The sequence below is a fragment of the Eleutherodactylus coqui genome, chromosome 13 (genome assembly GCF_035609145.1).
Source record: "Eleutherodactylus coqui strain aEleCoq1 chromosome 13, aEleCoq1.hap1, whole genome shotgun sequence".
NCBI classification, from domain to species: domain Eukaryota; kingdom Metazoa; phylum Chordata; class Amphibia; order Anura; family Eleutherodactylidae; genus Eleutherodactylus; species Eleutherodactylus coqui.
In genome coordinates this window covers 71,483,000-71,497,348 of record NC_089849.1, presented here as the reverse complement: position 1 = coordinate 71,497,348, position 14,349 = coordinate 71,483,000, and the positions used below count along the sequence as shown (strand labels likewise).

Below are 14,349 nucleotides of genomic sequence, written 5' to 3'. Positions count from 1 at the left end.
TGAAGGGAACAGGACACAGAGAATAGACAAGAATACACCATGTTCAAGACAACCAACAAGACCACCAAGAGCCCTGCCAGAATACAAGCAGTATAACCAGCACTATCTGCAAGGAAGTGCTGGTTTATATATCATAAGAAAGTAGCTGATTGGCAGAACGGACTGTCAATCTACACATCCGATTCAGCTGCTAGCAGCAATGAACTGGCTGATCTGTCAATCACCAGTCACTACTTCAGCTAAACAGTTGCAGGGAGGTGTTTAACCCTTGATGAACAGGACCGACTGAAGCATGTGTGCGCTGGAAGGTGCATAACATGATCTATATTTGATATAGCAGCTTGGCTTCGGACCTGATCCCTAGACATGAATAATCATAACAATCTTTATTTGTATAGCGCCAACTTATTCCGCAGCGCTTTGATGCATGGGGAGCTCAGCCAGGACGGGGTGGGGAGGTACAGGGGTTTTTGGGGGCAAGGAGTGTACATGATGGGAGTAGTCTCAGGGTGGGGACTAGGTTAGGAGAGTTGGTATGCTTCTTTGAAGAGGTGAGTCTTTAGGGCACGCCTGAAATTCTATGCATCAGGGATTGTCCGGATGTCTTGGGGTAGAGCATTCCAGAGGGTCGGTGCTGCTCTGATGAAGTCCTGGAGGCGAGCATGTGAAGTTTGTATTAGGGAGACATCTAGTCTGACTGCGTCGGCAGAGCGGAGCGTGTGGGATGGGTGCTGTATGGACAGGAGGGAGGTGATATACGGTGGTGCAGCGCCATAGAGAGCTCTGTGAGAGTGATGAGTTTAAATTGAGTTTTGTGATACATGGGCAGCCAGTGCAGCAACTGGCATAATGCAGAGGAATCTGAGAAGCGGCTGGACAGGAAGATGAGTCTAGCTGCAGCGTTTAGTGTGGATTAGAGGGGGGAGAGTCTGGAGCGGGGAAGGCCGATTAGCAGGGAATTGCAGTAATCGAGTCTGGAATGGATGAGGGCAACAACGAGAACAGAACTGCTGTTCTTCAGCTTCACCCAGCTGATGGTTGAAAAGAATGAATGCTCTCGAATGTTACTGCGCACACCCAGGTGCTTCCCAGGATTCTTGCGCTGCAGGTCTTTTTGCAAGATGTTTCATGCCATCCACGGCAATCCAAGTTGGGTATTTAGACTTCTTTGTTTTCATTCTCCAATAATGCCAATGTATTAATTGGACATGGGTCTCTTGCATCTAACAGTCCACAGCATCTACCTGATCATCTCCTGAGAATCAGCCAGTGGGGTAACTCCCCCTGATCAGCTTTGTGGGTGTGGTCTGTTGTATACATAAGAATGGGCGTGGTGAGTCGTGGACGTATCGACATAATATGTGGCTGCTTATGGCGGAATACAAAGAGATTCAAACTGCCGCACAATTTCAAATTCACCAGATTTAATTAAAAGTGAGCACAAATTTTTGCCAGTTCTCTCCCTGTGGTGCCACCGCTTGGCAGTGCCGCTATTATTAAAAAATAAACCATTAAATAAAATTTGGTATTAGGAATAAAAAACAAAACACAACATTACTTGGGAACAAAATATCACAATAGCAGCACCATCACTGGTTTTGGGGGAGACACTTTCTCATGTGGAAGCCTTGAGGAGCTGCTCTTCACCACACAATCATGCAGCATGTGCGCCTCTCTTGGGTTGACATCACTTTCCACTGGGCCTCACTCGCGGCTGACGAGGCTTTGCCTACCATGTTTCTCCCACAATAAGAAAGTGTCTTATATAAATTTTTGTTCAAAAAGGTTTAACTTTTTTACATGTATAGCTGCCTGGACACTATTTAAATTGACTTTTTAAATTAACTGTTAGCAGGGCTTAATTTTGGAGTAGGGCTTATATTTCAAGCATCCTCAAAAAGCCTGAAAAATCATTTTGCATCCTCAAAAATTCTGGAAAATCATGCTGTGTCTTATTTTCAGGGGATGTCTTATTTTCAGGGAAACAGGGTAGGTGTGCACTCAAGTGCAGATGCCTGTTCAGACCTCATTCACATCTGCGTTGGAGGTCTTGGTGATTTCCGTTTTTCGGCACTGTCCTCGGAGTCGAACAATAAAAATATGTGAACCACCGTATCCTGCACATGAATTGACCTTAGCATTTTACAGAATGAAATAGCACTGCATGCTGCGCTGTTTTGTCGATGTTTTACTACGGTACCACATCTGTGCTGAAGGCTCCAAACAGAACCTGCAACCCAGATGTGAACCTAGGCTTAACCTTCAGAGGAATCTATTCACACATATCTGTCTGAGCTTGGTAGAAGGTCCAAGGTTTCTACGTGATCCCGGCGGTGTAAGTGCAGCTTGATGTATTTGTGCCATCTTTGGACATGGCGGAGCGCACCCTCAGCAATCTGACTTTGCTTTTTGTGCCATACACTTTAATGCATTCCAGATCCTGAGGCGACCTCTACTGGCAGCTGCTGCCTAAGTTCCTGGCAATCGGTTACCATGATGCTTCCCTTTGTTGGTTGCTGGGATTGTTTTGCTGCTCTAACTACAGGACTGATAGCTGTGATCTAGGTACAAGGCTGAGGGTCCTGAACATCTTCTGACCAAGAGTTGAGCTCCAGCTCCTCACATGAAGTATGTGGGAGATCAGCAATAAGATGGGACCACAGCAGGAGTGCATCTGAGGAGTATGGTGGGGTGCAGAGACTGAGAAGATTGCGGGAACATGTAAACTGAGATGAGCCACAATCTGCCTCCACCATTAACCAAGGATGAGAAGGCGATGCATGGAACCCCCTCTACCGTGGAATCCACTTGGACTAGAGTTTTGGTTTCACTACAGAACCCCATGGCCACCATCTTCTCCTGATCCCCAGGCAAGCATCTCCTTAGTTGTGGGTGACACCTATAGAATATTTCAGGGTCAAGAGTGACATTAAATCCTAGTGATTGCTATGTGGGATCGGTTTGCTCTGTGTCTCTCGAATCTGGTGCTGCGGGAACTGGATGTAGGAGATGGCACCAAAGAGCAGCTTCTGAGCTCTGCACTCTTTTCTGCCACTGGGCGCCTTTGTTAGTCCCTTGGCTGCCATGGAAACACTTGAGCACCCCATGGTCATGTTGCAAGAGCACCGATGGAGTGACAGAGGGAGCTTCCTCCCGCTCTCTAACCACTTAGATGCTGCGGTTACTGTTGAGCATGGCATCTGAGGCTTTAAATGGTTAGCTACTTCCTAGTGGCTCTTCATTTGGGGTTTTCTATGGATGGGGTTTATCATAATCTTCAGGGAAGCTGAGGCTGAAAGTCATTCATTCCAGATTAACTGCGTATTACATGTTTAGGCTTCACAGGCTTCTGCAGGGAGGAACCAGTGATATATGCAGGGAGCTGACGGATAGACAGGCAATATAAAGCACATTACCGGGACCAATGTCCCTACAGGCAATGGTAGTGACTGAAATCACAGGGGCCAATAGAGATCACACTCTCAGTCCAGAGGAGATGGCCATTCATGGAAGGAGGAAACTATTTGTGCCTGTATTTAGTATTAACCAATCAGCACACAGTGTCCGCACAGACTCAGTGCACTGCAGGAGGTTCCTCTCAGGTGCAAGCACCTGCTATTCAAAATAAACTCTGCAGGACATTTCATCCAGGGGCAACTGCCTGCTGAGTGTCACCAGCGCCTGCACGATGGACAAAAACTACAAGCTCTACAACCATAGAAGATGGTTACAAACAGCACCAGGCATCAGGTGATATTTTTTAAAGAATTAAAAGTAACAGACTGTAAGAGCATCCGATAGATGTCATCAAAGGCATTCCAGAAATAAAGGCACCCACAGAGCGCTGCAAATGTGCATATTCTGCAGGAAAAAATAAAATCTGTCAAAAATAAAGGCTCTCCTTTTCCCCCCGAGGGCGTATCCAACGTTTGGTAGGAGGGCGGCGCCAGCACAGGTAATGGGTGCCAGGTTCGATTCTGAGCTCCGCTGTTCAGAAACTCACAGCTGTTGGCACAGCTCTGTCCCCCTACCCCAGGTACCCTAGCCACCCTCCAAGGTAGGAAGCTCGGTGCTAAAGAGGTGGAAGATCCAGATGTGTTCTTTTTCCTGCGTTTTGCGCAGTGTTTCACGCCCCCCCTTACGTATTTCTGCACCCTCCATAGACTACTATGGGAGCTTTTGTTGTGCAAAACGCAGAAAGATACAGCAGGTCCAACTATTTTCTGAACGCGAGATGCCTGCAGAAACCACGCTCATGAAAACAAACTCATTGAAATGAATGGCTTCTATTTTCTGTGTTCCCGCTCGTCCAGATTTCGCACATGCAAATACCTGCGCAAACACGGTCATGTGATGCCGCCCTTAACTGTATAGTTTTGACCTTCTTTCATTTTCTCAAGAAGGTCCCACAGTTTTTTCCTACCTTCATGCGTAAATAGCCAGTGAATGCGCATGTGTCATGTGTGTTTACGTGATCCTATTGTGGGCAATTTCTGTGATGTCATCAGCGCCCCGTGATGTAATCATATGCCGTTCTCCAGGCCTGCCATGGCATGTAATCACTATTGTACGTGATATTGCATTGCAGTTAAAAAACAGCTTTTATGGTTCACGCCCCCTACAGGGAAATAACTGTAAAAAATATTGTGAAAAAACAAACAAAAAAAACCTTTTTGTGCCCTTCCCATTTGTATAAAATTTTTTTTGAAAAAACACATATCTGTAACGTCCTGTACAATAAATTGAACAAACTCCCAGATATACTCGAGTATAAGCCGACCTTTTCAGCACATTTTTTATGTTGAAAAAGCCCCCCTCGGCTTATACTCAAGTAAGAAAAAAACCCCGCAATACTCCCCTCTCAGCCGGCGTCTATGTCCCCGGCGCGATGGTCTCCCTGGCGGTGTGGCAGGCTGCTGTGTAATCCTCCCCGCTGAATACAAGTTATACAATACACTCAGAGGCGTAACTATAGAGGGTGCAGGGGATGCGGTTGCACCCGGGCCCAGGAGCCTTAGGGGGCCCATAAGGCCTCTCTTCTCCATATAGGGAGCCCTGTACTATGAATAAAGCATTATAGTTGGGGCCCTGTTGCAGGTTTTGCATTGGGGCTCAGGAGCTTCAAGTTATGCCTCTGTGCAGCATGGTTTAGGTATGGGTACGGGTACAGATACAGATAGAGGGGGGGCCCCAGCTCACGTTTTGCATCAGGGCCCCTGAGCCTTTAGTTACGCCCCTAAATACACTATATGTACCCAAAAATGGTACCACGCAAAACAATAAGCCCTCATACAAGCCCTCAGATGAAAATCCACAGAAATCGTCCTTATAGCCAAAATAAGTCGTGTCCATGAGGTCGGCTCGGACGAGCGTGTTGTAAAATGCTGCATATGTAACGCCGCGCTTTACCGCTGTGTGACCGACCTATCACTGTGTAAGGCAGCCATTTTTTATGCACACAGCAGTGTATCTCACGCACGGTTATGCGCAGTCTTCCTTGTTTTTTTATTTCCTGTTGTTGCGTATAAACGCCACATATATGCAATGTAATTGCGTATGTACAGCGTTTATTACGCACCCATAGAGAATAATAGGGCTCTATCGTGTGGTAAAATGGAACATGCGTTCTTTTATACGTAAGTGTGAAGTGATCAATATCAATGTGCTTTCATTGATTCCGTTGACTGCGTATCATGCACGCGCCATACGCTATTAAATTACGTCGTGTAAGGGGTAAAGCTGTCCGTATTATGGAGCGCATTGCCACCCCTGTGAATGAGCCCTCATGAACGGTTTGAGGGTAACTATATGCTGATGTGGCCTGAAGACATTCCAGGCGATATCCCCTCCGGCCAGCAGGTGGCGCGCCCCGCACTTCTCCTGCTCCCCCGTCACGGCTGCAGTGTCTGTCCCGCAGCCGTCTCTCTGGTTTGGACAGTGGAGATGTGACGTGGATGAGGAAGCGGCTGCACATCTGCAAGGAGAGGGTGAGCAGTGCTGTCGTGTGCTAACGTGAGTGCAGCATGGAGGGGCTGGAGGGCAGGCAGTGCAGGGACACCACTGCTGCCATGACAGTGCGGTGGCTGCTGCTGGTTAGTGAGGTCTGTTCTGTAGCAGAGTCTTATAATGTGGCCAGCAGCTCAGGGAGGGGCTGTATTTGCCCCTTTCAGTTGTAGTGATTTAAAGGGACTGTCATATCTGAATAGCCCCTCCTCAATCAGAGCCCCCGGATGGTCAGTCATGTGGGTTATTGTAGGGGAAGTACAAGAATAGTCCAATAAATGCCGGAGGGGGATGGAAGATGCTTGTCCAGATGTGTCAATCAACTGGCGAGCAATGGCCAATAGCGGACATGAGATTTAAAGCCGATGGGGGGGTGGGAGGGGGTGAAAGTTCTCATGGAGGATAGTTAAAGGGGGTTTCCAGAACTTATACTATTGCTGACCAGGATGGGTTATCACTAGTTGATTGGGGGGTCCGCCGCTCGCGATGCCCGCTGACTGTATTGTAGCGACCCGGTTGGCACTGCAGACCGTTCCGTTGATGCAGTGTTACCTGCTTCAGCACTGACAGCGGGCACGGCTGTCATCAGGCATCCCGAGCGGCGGACTATTGATCACCTATCCAATAGTAAGAGTCCCAGATGACCTCAGTTGGAGGTCTCCGCTGCCCGGTGTCATTGGTGGCTGTGATGAGTGACACCGGGTGGGGGGGACTGCTCTCTTGGTAATGCAATAGGACTGAGTTACTGGGGGAGTGGGCTAAAGCAAGAACAAAACCAGCGGTGGGATTAGCAGGACTGACTAAAGGTGCGTTCTACTGGAACGATTATCGTTCAAAAATCATTAAAAGTAGCGAAAGTTATCAGTAATCGTTCAGTCTAAACCCGAGCCAAGCGGGCGTACGGGAAGCGTTCGCTTCTTGTTCAGTTTTAGTCCTGCAAAAACTGATCGTTGGCGCGTTCGCTTGTTGTTGCGTTTAAACACCCCCGCTCAGCGTTTCACATAGGGTGAACAAGTCAAGAATGAATCTGCCCGTCTGAACAGGCTGGTGGGGACTTCTCTGGCTCGTTCACTCGTGCAGCGACAATCGTGCCATCTATAAGGGGCATAGAGGTATGCAGCCCACCCTGCTTGTCAGAGAATGTGATATCTAAAGGTCCTATGCAAATAAGGGACACGGAACAATACCTCTGCAGCGCCACCTCTTGGAAGGCAGCATTCCTGCAAGTCAATGTTAGACTCTTTATACAAGCCTTGTAGCAATGACTGTGAATTAAAAGCAAAGCCAGACTCCACTTGGCTTTCAACTCCCAGTCATTGTTACAAGGCTTGTATAAGGAGTCTAACATTGACTTGCAGGAATGCTGCCTTCCAATAGGTGGTGCCGCAGAGGTGTTGTTCCATCTCCCTTATTTGCATATTAGCCAGAGGACCATGAATGGCCTTATAAGTCTCCTCACTCACCGTCTAGGTGCTCTCCCTAAGGAGAAAAGATAGCGTTCCTGATCTAAAGGTCCTTTTACACGAAATGATCATTGTTCAAACTAGTGAATATGCCATCTCCTGACCCACTCACCCCTAGGTGTCTCCACACACTTTTTGGGTGCTCTCCTTAAGGAGACACGACACCCCTCCTGACCAACGTCGCAGGCCTCTCACCAGCCAAACCAGAAACCTACTGCACACTGATGAGGAGCAAACACCCCGAAACAGCTGTCTGTGTATGGATTCTGGCTTGGTTTCCTATTCCCAATCGTTGTTTAACAAACTTGTTAAAAGGTTGCACATTGATTCACAGGAATGCTGCCATCCATTAGGTGGCGCTGCAGAGGTATTGTTCCATCTCCCTTATTTGCACAAGTCTCACCCGCACGCTTTCCATACAAAAAATGACTTGCGGTGTGAATTTTAAAATCCGCAGCTACACAATTCTTTCTGTAGATCATTGCCGTCGATGTCGCCCTTTGTGATGCATAAGGTGATAAAATCCATATGTGACACGTAGGATTTCGCTGTGGAAATTCCGCCGTAAGTCCACGCCGTGTGCAGTTACCTTCCATATTTTGTTTTATGCAGGAAGATGTCGCGAGCTCCTGGAAAAGCCGGAAACCTGAGGGAGAAAGTGGATGGAAATGAGCTGGATTTAAGCTTATGTGATATGAGTGAGATTCCAGTACGGGAACTGGTACGTAGCGACTTCTGGAGTCCTTGCCAGCTCGCCTGGACTCTTTACATGCACAGCTAGAGGGGGGCCTTTTACATGGGACCACCCGTTAGGCAACAGGTCCCGGACAGCTCATTCCGGTGAATGGAGGTGGAGCGGCCGGGCATCATTCTGGCCCTCCTGTACCATTCATAGCTAGCAGGCAGTCCTTCACAAGTGTTTACACGGAACGATACGTCATTCGGGTTTCTGCATGCAGTAACTGAACGACAATCGGGAAGTGTGTCATGGATGAACATCCGGCAGTGTGAACAGGTCCTAATTGTGACGGATAGGACAATCTCACTGACGTCCAGCGCTCCTGCCCCGCCCTACTGTGCACTCGCCTTACGCTCTCCCTGTGTAAACGGACAGGACAGCGCAGAGGCGAAAGCAGTAGTACAAAGGTTTGTGTTTTTTCTGGGTCCGGCCAGTTAATTGACCAATGTAAACACAAGCACAAAAATGTGAGGGTAAGGCCTTAAAGGGGTTGTCCCGCGGCAGCAAGTGGGTCTATACACTTCTGTATGGCCATATTAATGCACTTTGTAATGTACATTGTGCATTAATTATGAGCCATACAGAAGTTATAAAAAGTTTTTAACTTGCCTGCTCCGTTGCTAGCGTCCTCGTTCCCATGGAGCCGACTAATTTTCGCCCTCCGATGGCCAAATTAGCCGCGCTTGCGCAGTCCGGGTCTTCTGCAGTCTTCTATGGGGCCGCTCGTGCAGAATGCCGGCTCCGTGTAGCTCCGCCCCGTCACGTGCCAATTCCAGCCAATCAGGAGGCTGGAATCGGCAATGGACCGCACAGAAGCCCTGCGGTCCACGGAGACAGAGGATCCCGGCGGCCATCTTCAGCAGGTGAGTATGAAGACGCCGGACCGCCGGGATTCAGGTAAGCGCTGTGCGGGTTGTTTTTTTAACCCCTGCATCGGGGTTGTCTCGCGCCGAACGGGGGGGGGGGGGGGGGGGGGGTTAAAAAAAAAAAAAAACCCGTTTCGGCGCGGGACAACCCCTTTAAGCACATGGCACTGTTATTGTCACGGAGTGGGATTCTTACCTGTTAATACTGCGTACGTGACAAGATAGGACTTGCCCTATCTTTCTTGGGCTTTTTCACACGGCTGAGCGTGATATCGGGTCATGAAACTTGTGACTACTTGGGTCATTGCTGCCTTTTAAGCTTTTGCAAGTTCGCATTTAGATCTGACGTAGTTTTGTCCAGGCCTCACTTGTATAGAATCCATAATGGGGAATCGTCCATTTTTATTTGGATGCCCTAATTAAATGCAAAGTGTACCCTAATTTTTGGGGAGGGCTTGAAATATGAGCCCTACCTCGAAAATAAGTCTTAGCTACACTACATGAATAAAAAAAACTACTCCCTTAGCAGGTGTTGTTCTGGTTCCGCCCTCTGTGCTGCGGCACTTCGGCAGGCTTCTGTGTAGTCCTCAATGCCGACAGCATCTCTTGTTGGTGACTGGGCTTTAATACCCTGCCTCTAGCAAGCAATTGCTCTGATTGGTTCAGGAGCACCGCCTCAGCCAGAGTCGCCACTCGATGAACCAATCCCAGCCATTCATTGAATGACATCATTGAATGGCTCTGATTGGTTCATTGAACGCCGGCTTTGATTGGCTGAGGCAGTGCACCTGAACCAATCAGAACAATCGCTTGCTGGAGGCGGGGTATTCAAGTCCATCGACATTGAGGACTACATGGAAGCCTGCTGGAGTGCCACAGGCCAGCGGGAGGGACCCGCACTGCGCTTGCTAGGTGAGTATAAGACAGCCCCCGAAAAAAAGACCCTGTGCCTCTTTTGGGGCAAAACTTAATGTATGACAAGCTTTTATTTTTGGGGAAACACGGTAATACTAGAATATCTCACCAGTAAAGTATGAAAATGGTAGAGCTGACAGAATAAGGGGCCGGCTAGGCGAGTCTTGGGCCGCTGTATAATGGAGCTTTTCTTTGTTTTTCCTGGAATATTCCTTACTTGGAATTATTTGTCATTCATCCATTTTTTTGTGTTTTCTGCTTTCAGGCTGCTATTCCCAAGGCAACCGTGTTGGATCTTTCTTGCAACAAGTTGACTGCGTTACCGGTAAGACGCTTTATAGCAAGAAACTTTGTGTATTATGACCGTAGTGGTGACCAGACCAATAGAAATACAGTAAAATAGCGCTCACAACTCTACTACCTTTCCAGGGTGACTTCTGCTCTCTCACTCACATTGTGAGGTTGGATCTCAGCAAGAATCAGTTGGTACAGCTTCCCACTGAGTTTGGCCGGCTGGTGAACCTACAGCACCTTGACCTGCTCCAGAACCGTATAGCAGAGCTGCCGGCCACCTTCGCTCAGCTCAAGGTAAGCGCGTGCAAACATTGGAATTGGTCGATGTAATGTGACTGTCTACAGCGCTGTAACACTCGTGTGTCACGTCTTATTCTCACATAGAGCTTGAAGTGGTTGGACCTGAAAGATAATCCCCTGAACCCTGCTCTGGCCAAAGCAGCCGGAGACTGCTTGGATGAAAAGCAGTGTAAAGAGTGTGCCCAGCGGGTGAGTACGAAGCTGTACCTTGTACCTTTATGGTAATTGGGAGATGTTGATGATGACTTTTTACACTTTCTGAACTTTTATAAGTTTCTGAAAGTTTTCACTAACTTTTCTCCCTGTATTGTATTTTCGCCTGTGGGTTTAATGTGCCCTGACATTAACCCTTTCCAATCCACTGTCTTACGTCTAAAGACATTCTGATTGAAGGCTGTACAGCTCCGATGTTGAAAGACGTCCGGCAGGGTAGATTACTGGCCGCTCTGTTGTCGGGGGCCTCTCTAGCATGTCACATACCGCAGAACTGACTCTAGCCAACAGATGGCGCCATTGTATAATGGCAGAAAGAGAAAGCCCCCTAGGAAACCATGAATCCAAAATTGGATTGCAAAGGGTTAATGAATAGACTATAAGGCCATATATATATATATATATATATGACCCTCCTTATGATGGTTTTACATGTAGTGTTTTGTTTGTTGCTCTTCTCAGAAACTGGCGTAAATTATGTAGCAAGTCTATACTTGTAGCTGGCATACATTTCTGACACAGGAAGTGTCGTTTGATGCGCCAAATATAAAAGAAAAAAAAATTGTCCCCATGCAACTCCGGCGCAGTTTATATCAAGACCGGAGTAGGAAATGCCTGACTTGATAAATCGGTGCCTAGATCTCGTATCCTTTTGATAAATCTAAAATGTGAATTTTCTTGCATTCAATATTTGATCAGGTTTTGCAGTACATGAAAGTCGTCCAGGCCGAGCAGGAACAAGATTTGCAGCGCAAACTTCTGGAAGAGCAAGGTTTGTTCATGCAGTTCAGAGGGGATTGTTGTCTGGTTTCGGTCCCATTTTCCGGTGTGAACATGTTTATTTATTGTAGCTCTGAAACAGAAGCGTGAAGCTGAGCAGCGGCAAAAAGAGGAGAAGGAGCGGGAGCAGCGGCGCAAACAGAAAGCTCAACAAAAAGCGCGCAAGAGGAGGGACTATGATGCTCTCCAGGCAGCTCAGCAAGAGATGAAGAAAAAGAAGAAGAACAAAGAAACTGCACCTTCCGACAATCACAGTGAGTCTGACAACCAGCAGTTACCATACAGGGTGTTATATATTCTGCCTTTCTAATAGTTTGTATAGGGTAGGGCTGCATTCATCATTCACGTCTCTGTGTTAAAGGGGAAGTCTCATCTAGATGAGCCACCTTGTCAGTCAGCCACTTGCAGCTTATCTTTTCTAACCCTTAACACTATAGGATGTGCAGTTACATCCTGCACATTCAGGCTATGTATGAAGGGAGATCGCCGGGTGATCTCGCTCGATGCAACAAAGGTGCTGGCTGTTACAGCTGGCGCCCGCCCGCAACAGCTCTGATAAACTGTGTGGCTCAGTGGAGCTGTTAACCATTTAAATGCCGCCATCATTTCTGACAGCGGCATTCAAATCCCCCGACTACTGTCCCAGGTTCCCGTACGCCCCCGTCATGATGAGATCGTAGGGAGCTGTGCAGGTATCATTGCAGCCGGGGGCCTTCTGACATCGAAACGCTGTCCTGCATAGTGTAATATACATACGCAGGACAGCCTCTGACATTGGAATGCTGTCCTGCATAGTGTAATATACATATGCAGGACAGCCTGTGATATTGGAGAGCTGTCCTGCATAGTGTAATATACATATGCAGGACAGCCTCTGAGATTGGAGCGCTGTCCTGCATAGTGTAATATTCATATGCAGGACAGCCTCTGATATCAGCGCGCTGTCCTGCATAGTGCATTATACACACGCGGGACAGCCTCTGATATCGGAGCGCTGTCCTGCATAGTGTAATATACACACGCGGGACAGCCTCTGATATCGGAGCGTTGTCCTGCATAGTGCTAGAAACATACGCTATACACATTGTATGCAGTTACAGGATGCCTCTATATGGCACTGTATTACAGGGATATCTGTCATTAGAGAAATTAGAAATGAATAGCATCGTCTTATATAAATGTATGTAAAAATTGCTACTAGAACCATCATGACAGTTTTTATTTTTATGTGTTTCTGTTGAGTAATCCAGAATGTGCTTTTCCACCCAAAATAAGAGCTGGGGAGTGTGTGGGTGGCAGGGATTTGAAAGGGTTAACAAATGCTCGAAATAACAATCCTAGGGCATCTTTTAACTGTGTGTTCAGTTTATTCCTCCAATATGAATAAATTGACCATTGACAGTCCAATTCATGCTGACCTAAGGATTGACATGGCGAATGGCAATTCCACGTTAATTAATCCTAGCGCCAAAAAACCAAGGTAGAATAGTTTATAGAGCTGGGGTGCTGCTGTTCCTTTAAATTCCTTCTTACTAATGCCCTTGTATTTTCTTTGCAGAAATCTCTAGTAAGCCTTCAAAAAAGCAAAAACCGAGGAAGAGCTCGAGGCTCGGCGCAGTGATGTGGACGATTATGGTTGTATTGATGATGCTCGCAGGAAGTATAGTAGCGTGCCGCTACACGCAGCTGCAGAGTCAGAGCCTGTGCGCCAGCGTCAACACAGTGTATGATGAAACCGTGAGAACTGTGAGGGGCTGCCATATACTGCAGAGTGTTCTTCAGCTCGGCTCCTGGCAGTAACAGTAGAGACATTGGTGATGAGAAGGGTGTGTGAAGTCTGGGGGGCTCCTCCACGCTACTCTTTAAGTATTTTATATATTTAATAAGACGACGTATTCCGTTCATCAATTCCTAATGTCTTAAAGAGGGGTTTTGTTATAAGAGAGGGGTGAAGACTCTAGGTTTTTACTTGCTCAGTATTAGGGGGGTGCTGGCTGTCCTGCAACATTTCTATGGCCTTTCTTGTTGGCAGAGATTGGTACTAAACAGTCACATTGTGTGTATATAGATCACATATAGAATGACCCTCTATATTTTTATATGGATTAAGCATTACTCTGCTTCAAAAAAAAAAAAAATGGATTCCACTGCCAACCGCCCCTCGTCCGCTCCTGTTCATCTTCAACTCAGGTTCTCCACATCATTTTGAGTTAAGTGCTTGTAACCAAACTGCTCTTGATGGCTTTAACAGTAACTGTGATGTAACAGCGTGAGGTTTTGTAAGACGCCATAATGTTGCCTTCTGATTCCAATGGATCCCGAATTTCTACGAACAAATAATAAACAACACCCTGTCTACGTTCTGCTGTGGTTCTCAAGATGCGGCCAGATATTACATCCAAGATAGCAGGAACTCTTTGGGCTTGTACTTGCTGATTAAGATCCCCATTCGTGTCAATGCTATCCAGTGTACCTCCGGGGTCACCTCTGCTATGTAGGGTAAGGACTGACAATCTGAACCCTGCTGGTCATTAACAACACAAAGAGGAGTTGGGGTGCTTTTAGACATAACGATTAATCGTTCAAACAAGCAAAATCAAATGATTACACTGCAACAAATGTTTAAAAAACTTTCATACCCGAAAGTAATGGATATGCTTCAGTACAATTAAAATATGCCGATTCCACTGGTAACACTGAGTAATAGCCGCACTTCTCATTTTGAAGTCATTCAGCCGCTTTTACAATTTTTTTTTTTAAACAAAAAAAAAACCCT

At 47.0% G+C, this 14,349-nt stretch overlaps 1 protein-coding gene across 1 annotated transcript; it reads left to right on the top strand.

Annotated features, from left to right (window-relative positions):
• Window positions 1-5,916: 5,916 nt before the first annotated feature.
• LRRC59 (leucine rich repeat containing 59) lies at window positions 5,917-13,931 on the top strand. The gene is made up of 8 exons (XM_066586398.1): window positions 5,917-6,012; window positions 8,079-8,187; window positions 10,252-10,311; window positions 10,416-10,574; window positions 10,665-10,769; window positions 11,493-11,565; window positions 11,645-11,827; window positions 13,132-13,931. The coding sequence occupies exons 2-8, from the start codon at window positions 8,083-8,085 to the stop codon at window positions 13,371-13,373; spliced, it is 927 nt and encodes a 308-aa protein (XP_066442495.1). The 5' UTR covers window positions 5,917-6,012; window positions 8,079-8,082; the 3' UTR covers window positions 13,374-13,931.
• Window positions 13,932-14,349: the final 418 nt, after the last annotated feature.